Consider the following 25,062-nt stretch of genomic DNA (forward strand, 5'->3'; position numbering starts at 1 on the left):
CCATTACACAGACTCTCACGGGCATTGAGTATTACTACATATGTAGGTATTGTCAGTATCAATCAATCATCTCTTGAAACCCCTGCTATAGACTTGAGAAAGGTCTTTCCACTTTCATAATTTGGTATATCAATAGTAGACGGTCATGGTACAGCATTAAGGTAGCTTTGTCTCCCCCCGGAATTTATTTACATATCCTATAAGGCTCTCTATCCAATCTATCCCTCATTAATTTCCTCAGTCAGCTCTCGTCATCCTCGTGGCTAGATTTGGTGGCACTCGAGAGGCCGGTCGTTAGCGACAGGTTGATCTGGGATTCGCTAAAGTTGAGACCTTGTATATTCAGGCCAGTCTCGTTGAGGTCTTTCTCCTCGAGAGGTGTTGGCTTCTCGGGCAATTCTGCCATTTCTTCTTCAACCTCTTCAGTCCCCTTGAGGGCAGGAGGTCGTTCTTTTCTTGCCCTTGCCTTTGCCAAACTGATCGTTTTCTGTCGGTTGGTGGTCTCAAAGCTCGTTAGGTCATGCTCAATGGTCGCCTTCAGGATTTCACCCATCCACTTCCTGCCTTCATTGATGTTGTCGACCTGGAAAACGTGAACGGCTGGTTTCGTAAATTGGACGGCCCTTGAGAGGCCGGCTTTGGGGGGAACAAGCTTGAAGAAGAAAGGGGCGCCACCACCAGATCCGCGAGACACATCTGGTGACTTCTCGGAGAGAGGAGTGGTAGAACCTATGGATGGTGTCGACCCGCTGATCGTCGCTTGAAGCGTAGTTATGGGGTCGGAGTTAGCAACCAGAACCTTGTGGCCTGAAATATCGATTATGCCCTTTTCCTCGGTGTCATCTTCCGAGTAATAATATGAAAGTCTTCGTCCACGGAGAATGAACAGTCGAGGTTTCCACTGCGCTATGAGACCTGCCGATCGTTTTTTCATCCAGCCAGAGTAGTCACAGAATTTACGAGCTTCTGCCGGTGAAATTTGTAGTAGACCTCTTGTGTATGCACTCGTCTGTCGTTTCGTCTTGGGGTTCGTCCGTACGGCGGTTTTGGTATGCAGGAGCGGACCCAAGTGTTCGGTGGTGCCTTTTGAAGAGGCATCCGTGTTATCCATGTCGAAGCTACGTGAGGTTGCAGAAGGCGTTTGAGAACCTGATGGCGAAGCCAGAGGGCTCTCCTTCAGCGGCTCGGAAGTAATATTTGTCATGTCTGCAGCTTCTTTCTCGCTTCCCGTTACCGCTTCTGAAGCAGCGCGCAGACCTAATAGCTTCCGGGCTTTCTGACTTGCTGTGAATGGGGCAGAAGCAGGCACAGCAGGTGATGCTGTCGCACTCATGCCTTGCGGAGAGGACACATTAGAGAGACTGTCATCCTCGAGATTGGTTACTGTCGGAGATGTGACCACTGGGGACCGCTGTGTAATGAGGTTGCGCGCGCTAGCTGATCGAAATCGTCCCTTATACGAACTGCTGTGATATGCTTTTGCCGCCGACGAGATTAATGATGGGTTGCGAATGGAGTCGACGCTACTGAGGCGTGAATGTCGTTTTGAATTTCGACTTTGTTGTTTTGACTCATCAATTGCGCTCGACTGACGAGAGTGGCCAACGCTCTCTCCGCCATCTCTCTTCCTCAGAATATTGCGTGTTTTCCTGTTCTCAACCTCGTTACCGCTAAAATAACCCCGGTCAAGATCGACTGTAGAGGTGTCACCCAGGAAAGGAGGCGTCAAGGTCAAATCCGTATTATCCGCCGCCGTGCTCACTTTGAGTGATGGCGTGCTTTCACCAGCGTTTGCAGTGGTCGCATTGCTCATTGACCAGTCTCTGTCCAGAGAAGCCTTCTTCTTGTGTGGATGGGGTAGAGTGTTTCGAGAAGACGCAGACGCGAATTCGGACACAATATTTTTAGCGAAATCTATAGACGAATGCCGACGAGAATGGTTCATTTCACGGATCGACGCTGCGGAAGGTCTGGTCGGACTCTCGGTAGCCATGGAAGATCTCCATGGAGACGGCGGAGTGCTGGATCCCAATTGTGGCCGTGCAAATGAAGGTGATACTGGCGGTTCTGGAGAAGGGCCGGCATGATGACTCTTTGGCTGAGATTGCTGTGACTGACGGAGTGTAAGCCCTCGTTCGTCCATGAGACTGGGGATCCTAGGCAAAATTGTGTTGCCCGACATAGCACGCGCGTGTATCCGAGGGGCATCCTCCGTTGAATTAGTCTGTCGAAGGCCACTCTTCTGCGAGGCTTTGGTGGCTCGAACCCGATTCTGGAAGTCCCTGATCTTATGCCACGTCTTCAGGCGGCGACCCATGACACCAAAGTCGTATTCCTTCATGTGGATAAATGACTGATCCATTTCCAGAAGCACATCGCCAGTGATTTCTTGTTCTTCGAAAATATCGCAGTGTTTGGGATCTACTCCCATCCCTCTTAAAAATTCCGCCGTTTCTTTGGCATCCCACTGGTTGACTTCTGCTTCAGTCAAGCGTGTGTTATCTTCACTGTCTGTCTCGGGCCCCGCGATGAAGGATGCGCGGTCAAAGTGGCTGCCATAATCGCTTTCAGAGTCCTCCGTAATGGGTTGGGGAGGGGCTAAACTTTGGCGAGGAGTACTCAGATCGGTTATATGTTCTTCTATGACGCTGAGAGTCTCATTCATAACCGGGCTTTCCTGGCCACCATTTGACTCCGAGAGTGCTTGACCGATGCTTCGCTGAATGTATGAGGGAGAGGGAGGTATTGAAGTTCTCGAAAGGAACGAGGGAGCCTGAGAACCTGTGCCGGTGAATTGCGCGTTGCTATCAGGGTCGACCGGTTTGTACGGCATTTGTTCTGCAGGCAAAGAAGGACTTCTTGTCGACTGGAAGCCAACAGGAGCGAAGTTGCGAGGGAGTTTGGCGGTATAGACTGCACATATATTAGTTCGCTGTGCCTTCTATTAAAGTGAACTAACCTACCGCCTGGAAACAAGCCCGTATTCCCATGTTGAAGGTGTCTTCCCAGAAACCAGCCATCCCCAAAGCCCTCATCCAATTCAACAAGCTCGATCTGATCTGACTTTCGCAGGGTCAATTCATCAGGACTTCGCGCATCGAAGTCATCTATTTACCAAGTTGAAATGTTAGCCGAAATTCTTAACAAGACCAGGAGATCTTGAACGCACGGATGACCACCAAAAGATCGCCTGGTTGCAAAGCGGCCAGGTGTCGCTGTTGAGCAGAGAGTGCCATTGTGGCTCAGTTGCGGTGTTTCAGCAAGTTGTCAAGCGCAACGAAACCCGAGTGATGTTCTTGATGAATTCATGGATGTTTTAACCCGTGTTTGCCTTTGATTGACGGAACAGAAGAACAGGGGTGGGCATTCGCATGGCCATCGATGGTGAACAGGTCGATATTGGCACTCGAAGGAAGGACAAGAGGTAACGTATGGAGCGTGATACAAGGAGATGGGTGAAGAGGACAGCGAGGTGGTCCGGTGTTGCGCTGCGCTGCGCGTAAATGAAACTGGTGGCTGCTGGTGGTGCAGCGTTGGGTGATACTGCAGACAAAGTTGAGGGTGACACACGTCCACTGTGCAGCAAAGACCACACGGGGATTAGAAAGAATGTAGAAGCAATCTAGAAGAATTCAAGTATAGATAGCAGGTTCCACAACGAACGTCCTCTTCATAGAGCACGGAGTAGGTGTCGCATCTATGTATACCTGGCATGCTTCAAGTCCACACTGCGCAGTTTGCACGTTTCTGGGCACGAGTTTGTTGGTGTGTGCTAGCGCCTAACAAGCCTATTTAATGAGTCTAGTGAGCCTATTTAGTGAGCCTCGATCGCACCATTATTGGGTGCTAAGGGTCTGTGCAGTCGTTCCCCTTCTGCCGAACTTGACGGAGCATCGCTCGCTGTCTCGTATCGTATCAGAACATCTGTTGATTCCTCGTCAGGGTCTTCCGCCTTTTACTTCCCCGTAATCTCAACGTCGGTGAAATAGGCGCCTAAACCAGCTCCAGCCAAGCCCGTCCCGATCAGGACAAATGCGGTCCTCGCCGCTTTAGTAACTACAACGATATATTCAAATAATTCTGTCTTCGCCTACTCCCAAATCCATACAATCATGTACGGTGTGGACAGGAAGGATCTTTGACGGATCAAGATAAACTATATCTATGAAGATTACTCACGTGCTGCTCCCGCGTACTTCCACTTCTTTTTCTCTGTGTGTCATTGCTCTCGAGATTGAGTCTGAGACCAGTTGGTACAGCGGAGCTTTAGGAAATCTTCACTTTGATACCTTGTCAAAGCTCGTGACTTCCTGACCTGAGGCCCTCCATAATGACCACTGCATATAAGGCATTCATATGCAACATCTATACATTCCCGTCGGCAAAGAATTTCATCTCATGAATCATCACCATAACCGCAACAACGACTATAACAGCAATATTAATACCAGAGGAGCATTTCCATCCATGGCGCTCGAATTGACATCCACTGTTCAGCAAGAATGCACCTCTACAAAATTCCGCCGCAGGGTCAAGGCTTTTGTGGATCTGTATGGGCAGCCGAAGGAGGTACCATGGCGATGAAACGAGAGGATGGTGGTCCAGGCCGGTCTCTTCGCAATGACTATAACATGCACAAACTCGTTCTTGAAACAGCTTCGCACTATACAGTATTCAATGTATGCGTGCCACGTTGGCCGAATTTTGTGAAAACCGACGAGAGATGGTGGGACATGAATCTCGCCAGATTTCCGGTCGACTATACTCCTTGCAATGTACTCTGCGCGGAACGCATACCACCACTATCACAGGAGGTGAGGTATCGTCTGATTGACCGATACTGTCCGCCCGCATCGGCTGCGACCATCAAGGCAAACGATGCTGACCGAGATTGTCTAGTTCGTCCCTACCTTGGCCGACGAAAGATTCAAAGCGAAGCCAGACGAGGACGAAATTTCTTCTCCTTGCGCAACTATCCCCTGCATCTTAACCAGGCAGAGGACCTCGGGCTTCCCATTGTGGAGTATGCTCATGCGATGGCCGAGATGCTTGCCGTGCTGCACCGGATTGCCAAAATCGACGCCAATGATATCGAGTTTGTGCTGGGAGGCGTCCAAGCCAAACCAGAAATCACCCACCGTGTACTCCGTACATAGTCACGATTTCATGGGAACTCATTCTCTATGGGTCCTGGACTTTGATTGCTGCAAGCCACTGACTATGGACGATGCCGGCATTGACCAGGCCGCTTCTGCATTATTGAGGAACGACCCGTACTATCCCCGCCCTAGTTCCAGCGCATCAACCTCGTCTCCAGACGGCACCCTATGGGCTGAGTTCCAAACCACATACCTCGAGTACAGTAAGAATATCATCACCGGGCAAGACGTGGCTTATCTCAACTTACCCGAAAGATTCATTGCACGAGTTTCCGATATGCACGAACATGGCGAAGGGCGAAAGCTACCAGGGTCTGAATCTTAAATGTCTTCCTCGATTCACCACTTTTGCCTTGCGCTCCACGGTCTCAAATGGTGACTACCGAAAGAAAGACATTCACTCCGTGGTTAACTTATTCCTAACCACAGAGTACGTGTACACACATTCTTTAAGAATACTACTAGATTCAGCCGCTTTGCCGTTGGGGCTTGTCCGAGTGCCACCGGGTGGGACCGTTAGGAAGTGAAAAGCCCGCGAATAGAGTGCGATTGATATATATGGATTCAAAGTGGTAGCAGTCTTATTAACATCGACTACTCTCATTGTTAAGGGAGAGCAGTCTTAAGTGCGACGGCTGGGAGTGCTGGACGTACGCGAAGGCGTTAGAACCCCCTGGGGTCTGGGCCGTTCTCTTCCTCCTCCTATGTCCTTGGCAGAACTAAACCATGTCACACTACGTCCATCATTTCCAGACGAAATTAATACTACCCTTTGAGTACTATCCTCGTGGGGCACTGCTACCATATTTGGGCTGGAAGTAGAGCCCAAACGGCCGAGGGGATTTCTTTCTAGCTGTCGGAGCACCCTGGCAGTACCGTGAACAGGTGATAGCCATATCATCAAGATTTGATGAAGTCGACCAAAGACAATTCTTGTGTGGAAAGGACTCACCTATAGGACACCCCTATAGGAGACGGCGGTGGCACATATGAGGAATATTAGAGCATTCTTATACCTCAAAACTATGCGCAAATAGGCTCGTTGCCAAGGCCGTAGCAGCGCCCCGAGCCTTCTTTTTCGGCACTCGTTTCATCGACATTTGTACTTGTACAAGTATTATGGAGGTTCTCCGCAGAATTCAATCCAGCTCCACCTATGCGCTGGTGCAGCTACTAGGCTCGCCTGTCTATGTACTTGTGTGCTCTAAATACGGAGTAGTGGTGCTCTGACTCTGGTTCGTGACAGCATCACTGAGTGAAAGTGCCCTCACTAGACATTCAATTCATCATCGCCAACCTCTTCCCACGAGCATACAGATCCACTGGCCAAGGTATTCGCACAAACTGTCAAAGCAGCACTATGAGATTGCCCAGTAGGCGTGACTTTTGATCGAATCTTTGCTTGCTAAAACCCTCAGCCTGATGCCGCCGCTCGCTTGACTCTGCGACCCTGGTCAACTGACGACACAATGCCACCTCACCGCATGAGCAGTACGTCTTTGTCTTCTGGCCTGCGCCCTTGTCCATGGCTGACCGATTGACAGGCAGAACATTCTGCGAAGTGCTCCTTCAGCATTTCTCCTACTTCTCCCACCCTCCTTCTCTTCCTCCACCTCAACCGCCGCGATTTCGAGGACAAGCATGCCGGATGCTGGTCACGCCTTCTTCAAAGATCCTGCCTCTTCTAATACTTCCTGCCGTTCTCACACTTCGGAGATCGCCAGATAATATTCTTTGAAGACCTCCAAAAGATCATGGATGGTGCCTATCCAATCTGCTCAGAGATCTCAGAATACTCTTTCCTTCCACCTGCACACCTCCAAAACGACTGTGCTGTGTGCAAGCAGAGCGAATTTGGTGCCAATAATTTGAGATTTCTTCAAACTTGAGCTCCTCAACGCTCACCAGACAAGACCAAAAGCAAGTACGGCCACTGTCCAGGAGACGAACCATGATGCCCGCAGCTAATCCGACATCATCAAGCCTAGCCGCTACAAGCGCCTCTCCTCCGATGCTTGCGCCAACCACCCCTGGTGTACATGCTAAAGACCAGCATTCTGTCCATAGACAGGGCAAGAAACGTGGAAATGATTTCGGGGTCCCAAATGGACAAAGGGCGGGACCAAGTCCTTCTTTCTCGGTCGGCATACCCGCGGCCTCCTCTCAACTCCCTACGCCTCAACATTCGCCCATCACGCCGGACACCAACGTCCTGACTAGACAGCTCGATCACGCACTTGCGGTGACCAATCCTCAAACCTATAGCATGGTCGATGAATTCAGAATTGCTAGGTTACTCGAGGCTTGCAAGGACAATGATGTTTTCTTCATCGTCACACATGTCATATTCTGTGCTTGGTCTTGTGACCAGCATCATACTGTTCTCTCACAACTTGGTCTAAATCAGAGCCATGTATTCGGGCTGATGACCTTACAGCACTTCCTGCATTCAAATCAGGGGCTAAGTCAGGAAGTAGCTGCCGTGTTGTCTCGATTCCCAATGTCTCTACATCTATACTTAGGAGGTACTAGTCCACAAGCTTTGGTTCTGGCTGGTCAAGTGAACCGGGTCAAGCGGTTTCTGTCTACACTGCAGCAGAATTGGACTACGATTTGGAGCTTGTTTTCTCAGCGAGAGTGGCCTCCTTGTCCAATTCAGATCAAGCATTCACTGCAGCTTCGATCCGTGACTCTGGAAAAGTGCGTGTACATGTACTTTGTCACTATGAGACCAACTGACCCACGTTGGTTCATGATAGCTATGAGGCTCTTCGACCAAGCTCTGAAAGACCCTGCGCAAACACCCCTTTCAGTTGACGAGCTCGGAACGGTAGATGAAAGCCAACTATCGAAATCTGCAAACGACTTCTACAAAAAATACTGTATTAACTTGGGAAATTTTCGTTCTGGGCAGTATCAACATCTTCCAGGTCAGCCATTACAGCTTCAAGGTCAGCCATTACAGCGTCCAGGTCAGCCATTACAGCGTCCAGGATATCCCTTACAGCTTTCAGGTCAGCCATTACAGCCTCAAGAACATCCATTGCAGCCTCAATTACAGCCTCCAGGACGTCCATTACAGCCTCCAGGTCAGTCATTACAGCTTCAAGGTGAGAATACTCAAGTCTCCGCCTTGGCTTCATCCAGGGTTGGACAGCAATCACCTGTGCATGTTATGCAGCAAGCAGGCCATCTGATCAATCAACAAGCTGGTGTCGGCTGGCCTCAGGTTAGAATACTGCCCAATGTTGCTAGGCCCATCCGTTCTAGCCATAGCCACGTGGCACAGCTTCCTTTGAGAGAACATCAAAATCAGGCTCCCAGTACGAATACTGTGACAACGACCGCCCATTCTATAGAGAACCCTTATCGTCTATCAGGACAGTTTCTTCCAGTCAATCAATATACCAACCATCAGCCTCATTTTTACACTTTCAGTCAGTCTCAAGAGGGACCTAACAGCTGTGTCCAGGCTCAAGTAGGGGCACAGATGCCTCAAACGACTTCCACGGGGATGACTCAAGAAGAGGTACCTCATGACCTCTTATTTTGGCGAGATGGGAACTTTACCCTACCGGTGTTTGCCGTCCCGGACCCTGATCGTTATGCGCTACATCAAGCCCATTTGCGCACACCAACTATGGACAAGGTCGACCCTGTGGCTCGTATTAACCAGACCAAGTGGTATCAATACGTGGAGACTATTATCAGTCGTTCTAAAACTCTCGATGTTGACTCACCTATGGCTCAATGGACCTTTGAAGTGCCGGAACAGTATTGGGCAAGAAAGACACAGGGTGAAGAAGTGATCGGCGATTCCTTTACGAAGCATCGGAAGATTGTCAATGGCAGCACGCAATTTAGGTTGAAGTCTATAGGATCAGATAAAAAGCAGACTGTACAGGAGATTTCCATGTCGGAGTACTCTACGCGACCAACCCAATGGCCACCTCATCTCTCAGCCTCCGTGAATGGCGACATGGGTATTGATTTCCGACGGAAAGTCCATTATAGTACTGACCTTCCAACTGATGTGACCGACGTTCTGCAAAAAGGCGTTAACGAGGTAGTAGTTTGCATCAATTTCGACCCAGGAGATCGTCCAATGTCCTATTTGATGGCAATAGAAGTCATCTCTGTGGCTCATAGGGAGGCAATCCGAGCAATGGTTGGACAGGCTGATGCAGCAGAGGTTGTGGCGTCAATAGTCGCAACACTCCGACCCACCCCTGGTGCCGGTGACGACGAGGACCTGGTCGTCGCACAAACAAGTATCAGCATTGATCTTGTGGACCCGTTTATGTCATGTATTTGGTCAACCCCAACTCGCAGCAAAGCGTGTCGACACCGTGAATGTTTCGATCTCGACGCATACCTGGACGGTCGTACAGACCAAGGGGGTGTAACAAATCCAGACCAATGGAAATGTCCCATCTGCAAGAAAGATGCCAGGCCCCAGATGCTGGTCGTTGATGGCTTTCTTAGCAATGTCCGGAAAGATTTGGAAGCCGTGGGCAAGCTGGATACTAGAGCGATTATCGTCTCTCGTGAGGGCACATGGGAAATCAAGCCTGAGTCATCAACTCAAGCCAAGAAAAGATTCAAGAACAGCACGCAGACACCCGATTCTCACACTCACAGGGCTGGAACGCCAGAAGAACTCTCCAGAGTGGCTGGTGAACCAAGTCCAACAACAAAACCTGAACCAGACATTTTGGTTATTCTTGACGATGACGACTGACGAATGAATGACTAACGTCGAGACGCTACGTTGCACGAACGTCATATCAACGGCGGAAAAGGAGTTGCATGAGCGATGTTGATCTCTGCTTTTTTTTTAAGGATGAAGGATGACAAGAAGCCAAGAGAGCACGTCGATGATATACTACCGTGACTCTGGTGTTTGGTGTTTTTTTTTTAGTTCCTGGAGTGAATGATGGATGAGAAGGTTACTGTATCTGGGGCTCATGGGTTTTGGATTTGGAAAACAGGGAAGGACAGGGACATCTTTTGGGACGATGCTGGATGATAATGGGACGACTTTTTTCGTGGTAGAAAACGGATATTCTAGATGAAGACGAGCTATCTTTTTCTTGCGAGCAGGATTGCTGCAATATGGGGGATTTTCGGAACACTATGTTTAGACACGTACTTGATTGCAATGAGAACATGACACATTTCGATTGGAGGGGAAGGGGGATTTGGACAATGAATGTAGTGCGATTTACGAAAGTTGGTTTTCTTTTCCCACCTTGCAATGACTACAATAGGTGCTGAAGACAAGACGAACCGTGCATGTACCTGATACGATGGCTGTGGTGGTAGAGGTGGTGGTGGTGCTGACACCCATCAATCACAATGTAAACGTGTCAAGATGTTGTTTGAGATTTGACAATGATTCTGGGGATAGGGTTTCGTGCTCACTTTTTGGGGGGAAACAGACAGATATGCATGCAATGTGAATTAAAAATGTAGACGTTTACGTTCCCATGGACACAGGCTCGGACGAGATTGGATTTTCCTCGGCTGGTGTACGGAATACGAGGTTTCAAATCCGAGAAGAGATTGAGTGTGTATATACGTAAAAGAATGCAAAGTACATGCATGTCCTCGGATGAAAAGAGTGCGGCGCAATGCGATCAAGATGTATCTGTGCTTTGAACAGAGAGGTTCTCATTTCGCGTTTCGCTCTCCCTCACATTGATTTCTTTTTTATCACATGCAAGTTTAATGACCCATCATCTACTCGTAAACGTGCAGCCCGGATGACAGGTTCCAATCACTCTCTCTCCACACACACACACACACACACACACACACACAGAGAGAGAGAGAGAGACGTCAAAACAAACCTGTCACTCCTCCTCCCCCCCCCCCGGCTTGTTCTTGATCAACAACTGACCTGGATCTACAGACTAGCTTATGTACATCGTACTCCCGTTCAAAGAGAGGTATATGTCATATGAACCGTGCCCTATATAATTTGATCAACGCTCGTTCATTTCTTTTCCACGTCAGTTCATTGGTTCGTCCAAAAGTGATCTAATTGTACGTAGGTGTGACATTTCTCGTACATACTCGCGGTCACACTCTGTAATTGACCCCGACTCTCTTTTCCAGGGCTCGAGCCCTGGCTCTAGTCATCGGACCTTGCTGGGCCTGCTGTGCTCGAGCTCTGGCTCTTGTCGTCGGTCCCGTGTACGGACTCTGTGTCCGGCGGACTCGAGGAGTGGGGCGAGGTCGCATCGGGCCTCCACTGTCCTCCTTGGTCACTCCATTCGGCTTCAAGGTGAGCTTGAGAGTGATCTTGACGGGTTTTGATCTTGCCGGCTTTGGTTCCGGACAAGGCGTGTCGTCGATGCTGCTCACAAGAGACGGACTTGCCCCGCTACTGATACTCATGGACCTCGAACAAGAAGAAGACGAAGACACGTGTGAGGCTTCGTCGTCGGCTTCAAAGCCGGTTCCGATCGAAGGGATGCCGGAGGACGTAGATCTGGCGCCCACAGTGCGGCGGCTGCTGCTGCTTCTGCTGCTGCTTTCATCAGTGGTAGTAATCGAGGAGACGGATGGTACGTCTGGAGATGATCTGGTGCCGACACCATCCCCGGGGCCCACTCGAACGTCGGTGCCCGGTACATATCCACTGGCTGGAAGTCCCTGGGGAAGCAATTGAATATTCCCCGTCGGAGCGGGAGGGATGAAGATACTCAAGCGTGGCAAGCCTGGTCTGAAGATACCCGTGTTGTTGTGTCTCGCGGCGTCAGAGATCTGACTTATCCGTGGCCAGTTTGTCACAATCAGTCTTATCTTGGCTACTTTGGGTGGTGACGGCTTTCTCGTCCCAGCATTAGGGTTTTGTAGTCTTAAAATGACCTTTGGCCGATGACCAGCGCCCCCGGAAGGCTGGGAAGTCGACGACTGAGGCTGACGGTGTGCATCGCCGGAGATGTTTGATTGCTGGTCCGTATTGCTGAGTTTTTGACGCTTGGATGATCTGGTGGCGTCAGTGTCCTCGCTTGGTTCACGGCTCCGTTTGCTGGGTGACTCCGGTTCCCAGCCTGGAACACTAGGCAGTCGGGTGGGTGTGAAAGCAAACCCGTTACCACCTGTGAATCTAGGTGGATGGGGTTGAATCGTCGTTGTCGGCGCAGGGGGTGCAATACCTGCCGTCGTCTGGGACGGACCGTGAGAAGAAACGGCTGGAACTGGTTGTAGCAATAGTTGACATAATGAATCAAATATTGGATCAAGCTCTGCACGTGGGTGAGCGTGTATTTGTATATTTGGTCGAGTTTGATTGTTAAAGGCTGGAGCAGCCCGACCTGATTGTTGACTAGATGAAGAGCCACTGGAGGAGGTATTAGCAGCGTCTCTAGGATGCCACTGCCGGCTCTGTTGCTGTGGCTGTTGTGGTCGTTGTGGCTGCTGCTGCTGTGTCTTCAGCTGGTTCTGGCGTTGTTGTTCCCGCTCCCAGGCTCTAAGTTCATCCGTTTTCTGACTTAGTTTCACCGGCCACTCTGTCATTCTATACTCCTTATCTTCGGACATATCGAGCAGGATGGCCACCCGACCGTCGGCCGATCGCCATCTACTGGGAGTGTCGTTTGGGTTGAGTATCCCAACATCTGGATGAACATAGTCTGTTCCATCCCTGGGACTGAAAAGGGGTTCGTCGAGAGGCACGGGTCTCTCGACCGGATTCCAATTGACCTCACGAAAGAAGGGATTCTGCCATGGCACATAAGCGACGTGCCAGGTAAAGTCGTGCTGTAGGTCAGGAATTAGGTTGTAAGCTTCTGCCCACGGGTCAGGTCTCCCAGCGCGGCGTTCGTGGTAGAGTCCTCTCTGGCATTGTGCACAGAGGTGATCAACTTCACGCACTTCACATACTATAGAGCAACGGGGGATCCCGAGAATGTCGTAATACTTGTCATTGGGGGGGTAGCCGACGACATGAGGCTGCTTATCTGGTATATTGCCCTTGGCATAATCACAGAGTTCATAGACGATGTCGTCTATAAGCCCATCGCCTTTCCAGCAAAAGCGGGCATGTTCAGGCAATTCGAGGCATTTGAGAAAGCGAAAGCGGATGGCTTTGCACATGTTGAGTTGGCACGATGGCAAGGGTTGAAGGGGTTTGTGTTAGGCTCAAAAACAGAGAGGAGATCAAGGCGACTTTGTTGAAGAACATTGAGGGCATGACTTTCCGGCTTCAACTTGCAATATACACTTACCTGGAAGTGAATGAACATGGTAGAGCTATTGTTTGCCCACCGAGGTCTTTGTGTGAAGTCGACTTCATTGTGAAGAGGGCCATCAAGTCATTGAGGTGCAAGCAGAGAATAGTAACACGGTACAATAGACCACAAAGAATAGTATATTCATGGGGTAAAGGAGTCAGTGTGTGAAGATAAAGACGCATTGACCGAAAGTAGCGGTCCGTGAGCCCAACACTACAAGATTGTTGACATGGCGCCGGACGGTCAGATGAGCCTTGCTGCGAGAGCATGGTGTGGTGGATGCCGGTGATTTGTGCGAGCAATGTACACATGTGATGGAGGTGCAGGGCAAGGTGAGGATCATGTCACGCTGCAAGGATCACGCTGTGTGGGCGTTTTTGAAGCTGTTTCATTGTCTAGTCCTGAAGGAGTAGAAGGGCCGTGGATTTAATAAATATAAGATGGAGCTGTTTCGGTGGGAGGAAATCAGCACACGTGATTGCGCGTTGGTGCACGAGGCTGCCAAGGATCTTGCAAGGCTAGCTTCGTCAATCGTCGTTCAGGCACTGCTGTAGGTACCAGGAACAGGGTACGAGTGGTACTGTACAGCACCTAAATTTAACAAGGCATTAGATCGCTCGGCTCTGGGCTAATTAATTCCAGGCCTCGGTAGAAACCATGATCCCTGCGTCAGGCGATGGACATGCTCTAAACTACTCGGTACTAAAGTTGATGACTTCGGGAAGAATCGAAAAATGACAGCTGCAACTGCGGGTGACGGAGGGTTCGTGCCCCCATTGAGCAAAACGTAAACACCCCGATTTTCTGTCCATCTTTCTTCTTCCTGCTTTGCTCACAACAACCACCGACGAGCAGCTTCGCTCTTGTTTTCCTCTTCTCTCGTATCGACCTTCGATTCTATCAACTTCACGCGTCTTCGTCGTCACTCCTTCGCCGTTTTTGATTATTCTCATCACATTCCTTTGCTTTCAGAGCTTGCATCAGTTGCATCATATTCGCAGCCCGAGTGTGGAATGCCAGTTAATTTCAAGTCCGACCACCGTCTGTTATCCTCGATCTTTGCCCGAACAACGCCAGTGGTATGCATTCCTGCTATCAGAGACTCATGACCGGATACCCAAGCCATGGATGATGCAGCCCATGCTCATCCTCACTCGCCCGCCGCCACTCTCGTACGCCCTCGGTCCACTACCGCTCTAGGCCTGTATGAGCAACAAACAAACCAAACAGCTCCTCTTTCTGTTCCTCATAATCGCCAGCAACGCCTGTTGAATACTCGCCATGCAAGATTTTCCGCTCAGACATTATCTGTAAATGGTATTACCATACCCTTCCCTCGCCTAGGAAAGCCCACCGAAAACGAAAACCTTCACTACACAACGCCACGAATGGTCAAGCGACAGGATTCTGGAGAGTCGACAGAAAGATCGCAAGATGTGAGCACCGTGTCACCGAGATCCTCTATTCTGAACGAGATCACGAATTCATCCAGTTACCGTGAACGAAGTTTGCAGAGAAGAGGTCCGATCCCCATCTTCCAAGACAACCCGGGCAAGAATAGCATGGATAGTGGAAAACAACACACCCCTTCCATATACCAGGATCCCTCTAGTGAATTTCAAACACCCTCTGTTACTGGTTCTGGGTCAACCCCGGAGTCTACCGCGATGGGCCTTAGAGAGGTCTCGGTTAATCTCCACAGGATGTCGCCTCGCAAGGATTCTCCATTTCGCTCTATTCGAAGTGGTTCTCGTCGTCGGACCTCTCATGCCAAACCTCGATTCAACTCGGAAGAGTATATCGATCACATTGAAAATGAGTTGCAGATGGTCAAAGATGCCATGTATTCTCCCACAACCAATACTTCGTGGAAGGAAAAACTCAAGAAGGCGACGGATGAGAATGTGCGACTCAGGAAGGAGATGGAAACCATGAGGACTTCGTTCGAATTGGAATTACAAAATACTGTCGAAAGGGCAGCGGCGACTGAACTGCACCTGAAGAGGAAGATTAAGGATCTCGAGGACGAGGTTGGGCTAAAGCAAACTCTTATCCAAGACCTAGAGATTGATAGGGAGGAAAAGAAGGTGGACCAGACCACTTTCGAAGTTCTCAGAGCGAGACTTGACCGACTGGAAGAAGAGAAAGCAAGCCTGGGGGCCACCAATCTTGACATGATGAAGCGGAATGAAGTCTTGACTCAATTACTGGCGCTCTCGCCTACGAAAACACAGCACACCTTTGAGCTTCCCACTCCTCGAAGACGAAGTGCACGGCCTATGTCTATGATCGTCCCACGAGCACCAACGTCTCCTCCGACTCGGACACCAATGAGTAGGCCACAATCAGTTCTGATCTCGCCCGCTCTTCCCATTGCCGACTACTTCCCCTTCAACACTGCTTCCTCACCTGATGTTGCATCTTCCTGCGGTATCACTCCAGCCTCTCCAAAAGTTCCCGATGATACGGACTCGGTTCGGTCTGGATCCAGCACTTCCTACTCCCGGCTCACAAATGCACATTCTCGACGCCCGACCAATATGTCCCAAGCCTCGAGTAGCCCAGATTCTGCGAATCCTTCGGACGCCAGACCCTCGCAACCAACACGCCAACCTTCAAAACGGAGACCACGGAGGTTCATGCCCGGTTCTACTCAGCTGAAGCCTTTGCTCTTATCGACTTTCACGGCTGACAATGGGAATATGCCTTCGACATCGCCAATGACTTCACCAAAGCGGACATTACCCACGCCACTGCCCTGCGGATCATCTCACATACCGCGAAGCCATCATACCACGATATCCCAGAGCACGACTGGAGACATCATGGGAAGTAGCGCTCCGATCAGCCCGATCAGTGAGGTAATTGGTCAACCGGGGCCTTCCTTTCAGAGATTGGACGAGGTTTTTGACCAGCACGAGGAACGTCTTCGCTCTGAGGCCATAAATGAGGCACTTGCGAAACTCACCCAAGGCCCTGACGAGGCTGAGTACAACACGCCAGTACAATCCAAAGACGTCGAGATGATTGTCAAGGCTTCAAGCTCTGGCACCCCAAAGTCTTGTCCACGGGTCGACTCTTGGCTACTACGAACCTCCATACCGACATCCGAAGGTGAAGAGTCTGCCTACGAGGCTGACATTGATGGCGGAGATAACATCATCACCAGTATTCTCGCAGGAGATTTGGACAGTCCAAAGCCTCCTTCACGACGACATCTGGAACACGATGTTGACATTCCACGACCCTTGTTTTCAATGGAGCAAGAAATCCCAATTGGGCCAATACGCTCCCCATCATATTACAATGAGTCACCTTTGAATCCTCGGCAGCGTCACAAAGCTATCTTGGGCAACAAGGACAGGACCTCGGGGAGTTTCAAGGCTCGTGAGAAGGCTTTGAAGAGAGCAAGCATGCCTGAGAGAACAAGACAGGCTCTACATACAGACTTCATTGTGGAGCGGGAAGTTGGTGACAACACAGATCAGCAACGACAGTTGCCAAAGCGAGGCCGCAATACCGCTCGCCCACGAAACCCTCTAGAGCTTCTTCAGCAGCGAAATATAGGCTCGCGGACATTGGCAGCCATAACCATTCGCACTGTCTACGCGACATTGACAAGGTACACCTCATATGTGCGGAGCTTCAGGAAAGACCCTCTTGCCCTCGCCCGTCGTGTTATTGCAAATGCATGGCGAGCCAACTGGGGAGCGTTTGGCAAACTCAGTTGGTGGGTTCTTGGATTATTCCTTGGGCATCGAAGTATTGGCTATGAGGAGTCTGAATGGAATTGGGAACAATATGATGGCGAGAGCATAGCCAATAGGTATTGCGAACATCCCTCTGCAACAATTGAGTCGGACACCAAGCCAGACGAACTGTCGACATCCTCCGACAAACAAAATGACGCTGTCTGTGGAAGTGACCCGACTTGTGAAACCAATAAATGTACGACGAAACCAAGCGGTCCTGGCTGGGGCCAATCTTTATATCTTTGGGGCAAATTCAGTGTTGCCATCATGCTTGCTGTTGGTGGAGCCATTGTCAAAGGACCCGCAGAGATGTTACGAGACACTGAAGACCAAAAGAGATCGCGGCAACATGGTACAGTCGACGAGGGTCGGTTACGTGGACCGGGTCAACAAACGTCACAAGACGACACATGTCTCAAATCCTCAGGGCAGGACAATCACGCACACTCTCGTGGATTTACATCTGGCCTTGAACCACCTCCATCCGATCATACCATTCGCCGACGCCGAAGCCATAGCTCACCTACACCTGCGCCGCGAGGCCTTCGAAACGACCCTTCGTGTATTGAACGCGAAGACACGATCAGTGTGACCCGACCGCATGAGCTAGCTACAGCTGATGAACCCTCAGCTCTCGACCATTGTCAACAAATTCACGACGAGACCTTGAAGCCAACAAGGAGCAATCGTATGACAGTATTTATGGATGCACTTATGGAGCAGGACAACAGTGACATGCAGTTACTGCAGCTGGCCGACCATGGTTGAGCTGATCAAACTTTTACACGAGAGTACGGCCACTTCACGATTTTGAGCAACCCCTGAAAGACGACCTTGATATAACGTCTGACGCTCGGGAAGGAGATCTATTTGTATGAGTAATGACTTTATGAATTGCGCTTTGTTATTACCCTGCAGGATGAGATAATATTGCACATGAACACATTTTGTATGATACGACGAGGCGAGGATGGGGCGTGGAACGTGGAACGTGGAACGTGGATGATGATATGTGTTAATGAAGGAGCATGCAGAAGATAGGCAGCGCATGATTACCTACTCGAATAAATCGTGCTCATAATTCTACCGATGAATCCAAATACGTGATTTCGAGCCATGGAGGAACAGAGGCCACGCTCTACCAACATGGGAATTGAACCTCATCACTAGGAGAAAGACCCCCCTAGTAGGCCGGTCACTTGTAGTCGTACTGGTCAGAATACCATGTCCCTCCCTGATGCTGCGTTTTCGACACTGATCTAGCCATGTGTTTGAAAACTTCATGGACCGCAGTCATCGTCTGTTGTTCTCTCATTGGGTTTGCAATGGGTGTAAGTTGACACAATTCGAGGTCTTTCTCATGAACTGTTGGACCGTTTTGTGCAAAGGTTGTCGAGGGGCAATGTCATCACCAGATTCATCCTCGACCGAATTCTTTTGGGTTCCGTTCCCCATTTTCTCAGGCCTTGCGGCATTTTTTGCAATTTTTTTCTCCTTTGTGTGTCTTGGGCGACCTGACAGGGGAGAGAGAGGGCGAGGGCAAGGACCGAGTTGGCCCGTCAAGAATACTCTTCTGTCCGAGTTTCGGGACATCGGGAAAGAGAAACGTGTCTGTCGTCTCTGTCGACGATTGTCAGGGAGGGGGGCAAAAGTGACGGCTTCGTCCACACTCGTACTTTTTGGCCGACCGACCGAGTGAGCGAGGGTTCGATCGCCGTCGAGGTTCGAAGAGGAGGTTGTTCGTGTCAGATCGGAACCCACCTCTCAATCCTCGTCCTTGTCCTTGTCGGTTTCGTCTTCGTCGCCACCCGACAACTTCCCTCGGCCGCGCAACTTCCTCTTCTCCCCCACGTCCCAATTGTGGACCCTGGCGATGGCGACCTCGAGGGTGGTGATTTGCACGCGCAGGAACTCCAGGTCCTCCTCGGCGGCCACCAACGACTCCTTGGCCTTTTCGAGTTTGCCGGCCAACAACCCTTCCGCCTCGTCCAGGGGGTAGGCCACCATGACGTTGGCCCCCAACCAGAGATAAACCTCGTCGACCTTGGACGGTTCGATCGTGGCTTTGGCGTACAGGGTATCCTGCAAGGAAAAGGTGGTTTCGACCTTGTCGCCCCTTCCGTGGCCGTCACCGTCCAGGTCCAACTCGTCCAGGTCCTCTTCGGCCGTCGTGGTAGTAGCAGTAGTAGTAGCACCACGTTTCTTCTTCAAGAATCTGACGACTTCCAATGTACGCTTCATCTCGGGTAATTTCTCCTTCAATCCCGCAGCTCTACGTTCGACGTTTTGTTGCATAAAGGTGTACTTTGACACCATCTCTTGGAACCTCGTGAGCGTGGACTCGACATCCTCCAAACTTTTGACATAATCGTTGACGTTTGTCATGAACGGGAAAGAGGGGATACCTCGAGGGTTCGTCGTCGTCGTCGTGGTTTCCATTCTTCTTCTTTTTTCTTGGTCCTTGTTCCTCGCTCGTGTCTTTTGTGTACTGTTCTTGTTTCTATGCTTGTATCTCGTTCCGCTCTCTTCTTTCTTTTTTGTCTTGTTCTTCTCCCAAACGGTGAGCTCGAAATATGAGGTGGCTTATCGATTTTCGAATGTTTGTGTAGACGAATATCTCGTGGCCTTGCAATGGTACTTGGTTAGGCTCGTCAGGAATCGGGCAACCAATCAAAACAAAATCAGAGGCTGCCTGATTGATCTGCAGAATGAGGAGGCTTTCAGAATTCGGGGTGAACGACTCAAACCAGGTAGTCTTTCCCTCGGTGAGTGTGTAGCAAGATACCTACCGGGAAAAGGTCGCAAATGTTCTCCAGCAGCTCCTACGGAATAAATACTCCTCAAATACAAAATTTGGCCCGTGACCCCGCAGCCTGCAGAGTACAGAGTACAAAGTACGGATACCATTAAACAAATACCAGGCACCTAGTACTTCTCCCTAGCTACGTATTGTACACTACATAACAAATAAGTGACTTACATACCGAGACAGTCGTTACTACAAAGAGAAACCAAACATATCAAAGTGGTAATGGTCACATTTAGATTCAACGCAATACTAATTTGTTTGTTGTGTTTCCTCCGTAAACGGGAGAAAACAACCAAGTACTATCAAGATACAACCGTTGGTTCAGTTCAACGCCAATTACTTTGCTCCTTATAGCAAAGCGAGCGAACCTCTTTCTCTCTTTTCGCTCGTGGGAGCCCGATGTTTTAGTTTTGTGGCACCAAATAACTTCCAACAGGTTGCCGCGAGGCTCAAAAACTCGAAACACATCTAAACGCATGTGCCCTTTTTGCCTTCGTCATTCTTCATGCCGTGTCATTAAACATTTCTCCAGAAAACTCCGGTTTCCTGTTCCAATAATGATTTCAATATGTGCGGTAGCAGTAGCCGCGACCCTTTGCGCCTATTCCCAATCCAAAACCGTGTTCGTGTCAACGTCCACACCCATTGACTGTTACAATGCTGCGTGTTCATGCTCTAGGTCTCGCATCGTTGAGGTCTGCCGTCACCGTGTCGTGTGACGAACAGACGTAGACTCCGATCCGACACCGGGAGTTCATACATTCATGTTCGCATTTGAGTTCTGACTCCTCATCGTCTGCTGGCTTTCCCAGTCTTGTCTTCTTCTTTTCATTTCATCCGCATCAAAGGCGGGTACTTCTTGAATAGTAGGCTCATTGTTGCGGCTAGTGGGGCGAGAGGTGACATTCTCGGAGAGACCGGTGTTCGACCTCATTCGCCTCAAGCTGCGTTTGAAGCTCAACCCACGATCTCTAGAGGGGGTCGTGGGAAATTGCTCCATTGTTGGGGATGTCGCCTCAACTGACTGTGCTGAGGCAGTGCGGGGTCGGGCATCATCTTTGATATCCTTGCGACTCTTGATCTTCCGAAGTTCACGAGCAATGCGCTCCATTGTGGATCCTGCTGGTCTCTGGGTCACTGTGGTGTCCTCATCCTTCGGCGGTGGCAATGGCTTTTCAGGTAGTTGCTTGTCCTTGGACACCTGGCGGCTATGATTGCGACTTCCTGTGCTGAAGCTGCTGCTTGTGCTAGGTCTGGTGACGTGACTCTGACCTGAATTGCGATTTGACGAGCTGTTCGAAGCAAATGAAATACCAGAGTCGACTTTACGTCGCCCATCATCCTCCATATCCGTCGAGGAGAAGGATGCGGCGGTAGGAGACTGACACCCACGTCCGGTTATGTCATAACACTCATCAATCACACTGTTCGCCATGCGAAGGTAGTTGTCCACAGTGGCCCGGAGATGAGTCCATCCGGTAGCATCTCCGGGTTGCTTGTTCTGGTCCATCAATGTTCCTAGCACTGATGTACCTTTTTGTTCGACGGCTGTGATGTATTTGAAGAACATAGCGCTCTGACTTGCCAGAACTTGGCGAGTCAATTGAGCTGTGGGTTGGACGAACTGTCTGGCTTGAAGTCCCACCGGTGGGTAGAGAGTGTTGAGCATGGCAATGCAGTTTGCTTTGTTGAAAGGAGTCAAGGAGAGCTCGTTGATGAGAGTCCACCGTCGCAGGCCGATATATACTTGGGTATACAGAGCTTCAACCTTGCGCTCCTTCTCCTCGATATCCATGACCCACCTCAGTACACCGGGATACTTGCGTGCCAATTTATCTCGATGGCTGATATCTTCTTGGTCAATGCCCAATTTATCAAATGCCGCAACCACTTCTCGCCTCCGTCGGACCTCTAGGTCCTTGAGGTAGTCCATGGCCGTCAGAGCTTGGGGAAAGTCGACTTGATCGAGTTCTGGTGGGAAGCATCGACGAACAAAACTGGTAATAAAGCTAGGAGGAAGAGAGGTAGGTTGGGAAGGCTGTTGGGAGATGTGAGCCATCAGGTTTGCCCGCAACTGCGCCGCAGCAGTCATGGTCGTCATGTTCTGTTGCTCTTCGGCAGCATCGGAAGATTTTCGAGGGAAGGCATTGCCAGGTACTGCGTTGGACGATAGCGTGGGTGATTGAGGCTGATTCTGAGTGGTGGCATTGAGGGTGTACATGGTTCTCAGGGGGATTTCGTATGTGCCTGGATAGGCCAACAGGTGCTCCAGGACCCATGGATAGGCAGCACCCTGCGAATTCCTTTCTGTCTCGGGCGAAGCCATGATTTATCAGGACTCCTTGATCGCCGGAAAATCTCTAGCAAAAGTGTTCTTCGCGTGGATGTGGGGTGGTGGAAATGTACTCGTAAAAGGATTTCGTGGTGACTTTCTTCAGGATGAGTTCGAAAAGGTTTGCAAGGGATTAAATTCCAGAAGACCGATAAGTCGGGTCAGTCCAGTCCTACTCTTGAAAGGAGTTGCCACCATTAGACTCCAGTAACACCTGAGACACGCCCAATTGTTTACCAACAAGTTGACAATTTGTCAACAAGACACGGACTCTGTATGACCTTGTGACTCGCGAGAGGGAAGGACAAGCAGTGAACCGTGCGTCTGGAGAGGAAACCTGGAGAAGTATTGACCGAGATGGAGCCGTGCAACAAGTTCCAAGGAGATCGAACCGTGATGTTGGGGGCTTGAGCAAAGGGTGAGCTAAGAACTGACGGCCGCTGTCAAAGCTGAGGCAGAATCGAGGACAATTGGAACGCTCTAAGTAGTGAGTGAGTCTTTGAAGGTGATGGAGTGTGAAAGAGAGACGGGATGCGACAAGACAAGGAACAGGGTACAGTGAGAGAGTGAGTGAAGACAGAGAATACTCGCAGAGGTAGTGTAGGTATGAGTAGGTAGGTGTTCGGGAGATAGAAGTTGGGGAGTCGATCAATCAAGAATTGTCGAGTAAAAGTACAAGTGCGTGCAGGAAGCTGTGGGTTCTCTAGCAAGGATCATTGACCAGGGTCGAGAGCATCATTCAGGTTTAACTAAGAGCTACGAGTAACTAACCAGATACAATACTCCGTATCCCGTACCATCAACTACGGCTGCGCTATTCGTACCTCTATCGATCTGACTAGTCATGTATGGGCTATCACCATGGGAATTTGGTCTTCCGAGTCTCAGAGTTGTTATGATTGTTACAGCATCTCGAAATGTGTTTGCTTCTTCCCGAGGTGCTGCAGTATCGCCATCAGAACTACGACGAGGGTCCCTTCATCCCCTTTCTCTGGGAGTATTCTCCGTCCCTCTCCAGAATAAAAAAAGTCAACGTATCGATATTTCCACATTAAACAGCCTCCCGCCTTTAGCTCCAGTATTCCTACGCGTTGCGAACCCTGTATTGTTGTTGTGATCGAATCCCCTCTACCCTCCTCCTCCTCGCCGCTGAGACCGAAGTTGGCCTGTACCCTCAGTACGGGGTATGCGAAGCGATCAATATCCGACCTTGTCTTCCGAAATCATCACCTCATCTCGTTCATTTGCTCAATGACACTTCCATGGGTGACGAGACTATTGCCTTGCTCTATGGGGACCCTGGGAACCCAGCACTAGGGGTACCAATATCCTTAGGCTAGCACTGGGCGTAGTACATAAGTCGCCTGGCCAGCAGCCCCCGAACCCTAACCGAACGCGTACGAGTTAGCAGCCGGTGACCCCCGTGGCTGGAAAACCGCAGCTTGTCACGCTACTCAGACTTGTTGACCATTCGGCTTGTTCCAAAACAACCCTTGTCCAACTCCACATTAGCCCTAGAGCCATTTCAACGGGTGCACTGGGCCCCGGTATGGGTGAATCAGCCGAATCAACATGTGAAGCACTTCAGCAACAACTCGCTCACGTCTGTCACATTTCCTGCGTCCGACAGCAGCGAGACTAAACCTCGTCTAGGACTGATTGCTTCATCATGGACGTCACTCGAGTTGTGCACACAGGCCAAAACACCTTCGAGCACATCTTGGCCGATGGCCTCATACTCCATACAAACGAATGTTTTGCCCTTGTTGCTATTTATGCTCCAGTGTTAATTCCGCGCACGCGGCAGGGCGGATTTCGTGGGCCGCAAGACACGCGTTATCGTGACTCGAGGCGGATCTTCTCCTTACTTCAGGGACCAGAAGTGTTTCTCCGAGCTGGCGATGTTTGTGTTTGTGTTTGTGTTTGTGTTTATGGTTATGACCAAATACCCCGTTCCTCTCCCACTATTGGGACTTTGACACGACACCAAAATAAATCAACACAAGTCAAGGGGATGTGGAGTGGCAGTGATGACCAACGCCGCGTTTGGCAAAAAAAACTCTGCAAAACTCCCCTGTAAAGCTTTTCCAGCACCTGCAGGGATGGTTTTTGTGTTCCTGCACCAGACCTTACCTGAAGAGGCTTTCGTCAGCAGGGGTTTTGTGCCTCTTCGACCCCTGGCTTGGACCTAAGCCATTCGGGAAAAGCTGGAGTTGACGCAGGGGATTCCGCGAATCGCAAGGTCGCGCGTAACATTGTCACCGCTAACCGACTACCGCGGATACGGTCACCTTGATGAACTTTTCTGTGAGTTTGCACTAGCCTGGTTGGAAGGTCCAGCTAATCCTCGAGGCGAGTCGCACCTTAAGGAACTAACACAGCCAAAGGAGTGATCATTCATGGACGATCAACAATAATGTGGCTACTCTGGAGGCTTGGAGCTGGACCGGTCTATACGTATGCCTACAAGTATGTATGTACAACATTATGGAGTACACACCAGTACTGTGTCACCACAGCAAGCAGTGGACTACCTCCCGACCATCCTAGGTTTGTTGTCTCTGATAAATTCAAGGTTTGCAACGATAGGAGATGGATTGCAAGCTATAGCCCCCACTGTGAAGAACATCAAAGGTCGTCGTCACATCGACGATGATTTTACAAATGATGGCTCGGAAAGACAGCGGACCCTTGCTTAGCGATACAGGGCATTTCGACTGTGTTGATGGAGGACAAGATGGCGACTCTCCGGCCTGAATTAATTTTG

The 25,062-nt window shown here is 50.1% G+C and overlaps 7 protein-coding genes across 8 annotated transcripts; 3 read left to right on the forward strand and 4 right to left on the reverse strand.

The window, feature by feature from the left end:
• Window positions 1–18: 18 nt before the first annotated feature.
• On the reverse strand, window positions 19–3,726 carry PV06_04712 (uncharacterized protein). The gene is made up of 3 exons (XM_016405637.1): window positions 3,170–3,726; window positions 2,964–3,107; window positions 19–2,913 (listed from the first exon to the last, which is right to left on the reverse strand). Exons 1-3 carry the CDS (start codon window positions 3,234–3,236, stop codon window positions 242–244), a joined length of 2,883 nt encoding a protein of 960 aa, XP_016263843.1. The 5' UTR covers window positions 3,237–3,726; the 3' UTR covers window positions 19–241.
• A 776-nt stretch (window positions 3,727–4,502) lies between these two features.
• PV06_04713 (uncharacterized protein) lies at window positions 4,503–5,484 on the forward strand (the record flags this gene model as incomplete). The annotated part of the gene is made up of 2 exons (XM_016405638.1): window positions 4,503–5,095; window positions 5,157–5,484. The coding sequence occupies 2 exons, from the start codon at window positions 4,503–4,505 to the stop codon at window positions 5,482–5,484; spliced, it is 921 nt and encodes a 306-aa protein (XP_016263844.1).
• Window positions 5,485–6,381: 897 nt separating this feature from the next.
• PV06_04714 lies at window positions 6,382–10,391 on the forward strand (the record flags this gene model as incomplete). 2 transcript variants are annotated; one of them, XM_016405640.1, is made up of 3 exons in its annotated part: window positions 6,382–6,650; window positions 6,704–7,083; window positions 7,143–9,900. In XM_016405640.1, exon 3 carries the CDS (start codon window positions 7,171–7,173, stop codon window positions 9,898–9,900), a length of 2,730 nt encoding a protein of 909 aa, XP_016263846.1. In that variant the 5' UTR covers window positions 6,382–6,650; window positions 6,704–7,083; window positions 7,143–7,170. The 2 variants fall into 2 exon arrangements, with proteins under 2 accessions (XP_016263846.1, XP_016263845.1); XM_016405639.1 differs by having other exon boundaries at window positions 6,704–10,391.
• A 643-nt stretch (window positions 10,392–11,034) lies between these two features.
• Window positions 11,035–13,265, reverse strand: PV06_04715 (uncharacterized protein; the record flags this gene model as incomplete). Its single annotated transcript, XM_016405641.1, has 1 exon — window positions 11,035–13,265. The coding sequence occupies one exon, from the start codon at window positions 13,263–13,265 to the stop codon at window positions 11,244–11,246; it is 2,022 nt and encodes a 673-aa protein (XP_016263847.1). The 3' UTR covers window positions 11,035–11,243.
• A 975-nt stretch (window positions 13,266–14,240) lies between these two features.
• PV06_04716 (uncharacterized protein) lies at window positions 14,241–18,243 on the forward strand. The gene has a single exon (XM_016405642.1). It carries the CDS (start codon window positions 14,527–14,529, stop codon window positions 17,920–17,922), a length of 3,396 nt encoding a protein of 1,131 aa, XP_016263848.1. The 5' UTR covers window positions 14,241–14,526; the 3' UTR covers window positions 17,923–18,243.
• Window positions 18,120–19,936, reverse strand: PV06_04717 (uncharacterized protein). The gene has a single exon (XM_016405643.1). The coding sequence runs from the start codon at window positions 19,591–19,593 to the stop codon at window positions 18,919–18,921; it is 675 nt and encodes a 224-aa protein (XP_016263849.1). The 5' UTR covers window positions 19,594–19,936; the 3' UTR covers window positions 18,120–18,918.
• A 252-nt stretch (window positions 19,937–20,188) lies between these two features.
• On the reverse strand, window positions 20,189–22,916 carry PV06_04718 (uncharacterized protein). Its single transcript, XM_016405644.1, has one exon. It carries the CDS (start codon window positions 22,287–22,289, stop codon window positions 20,718–20,720), a length of 1,572 nt encoding a protein of 523 aa, XP_016263850.1. The 5' UTR covers window positions 22,290–22,916; the 3' UTR covers window positions 20,189–20,717.
• Between the last annotated feature and the right edge of the window lie 2,146 nt (window positions 22,917–25,062).

This window comes from Exophiala oligosperma (genome assembly GCF_000835515.1).
Source record: "Exophiala oligosperma strain CBS 72588 unplaced genomic scaffold supercont1.4, whole genome shotgun sequence".
NCBI lineage: Eukaryota > Fungi > Ascomycota > Eurotiomycetes > Chaetothyriales > Herpotrichiellaceae > Exophiala > Exophiala oligosperma.

Bases quoted from the DNA above. Each gene is read 5' to 3' on its own strand.
- PV06_04717 (XM_016405643.1), bottom strand. From the start codon at position 19,593: ATGGAAACCACGACGACGACGACGAACCCTCGAGGTATCCCCTCTTTC.
- PV06_04718 (XM_016405644.1), bottom strand. From the start codon at position 22,289: ATGGCTTCGCCCGAGACAGAAAGGAATTCGCAGGGTGCTGCCTATCCA.
- PV06_04712 (XM_016405637.1), bottom strand. From the start codon at position 3,236: ATGGCACTCTCTGCTCAACAGCGACACCTGGCCGCTTTGCAACCAGGC. The intron at 3,108-3,169 runs GTGCGTTCAAGA...CTTGGTAAATAG, and splicing joins CGATCTTTTGGTGGTCATCC to ATGACTTCGATGCGCGAAGT. The intron at 2,914-2,963 runs GTAGGTTAGTTC...ATATATGTGCAG, and splicing joins TACGGGCTTGTTTCCAGGCG to TCTATACCGCCAAACTCCCT.
- PV06_04716 (XM_016405642.1), top strand. From the start codon at position 14,527: ATGGATGATGCAGCCCATGCTCATCCTCACTCGCCCGCCGCCACTCTC.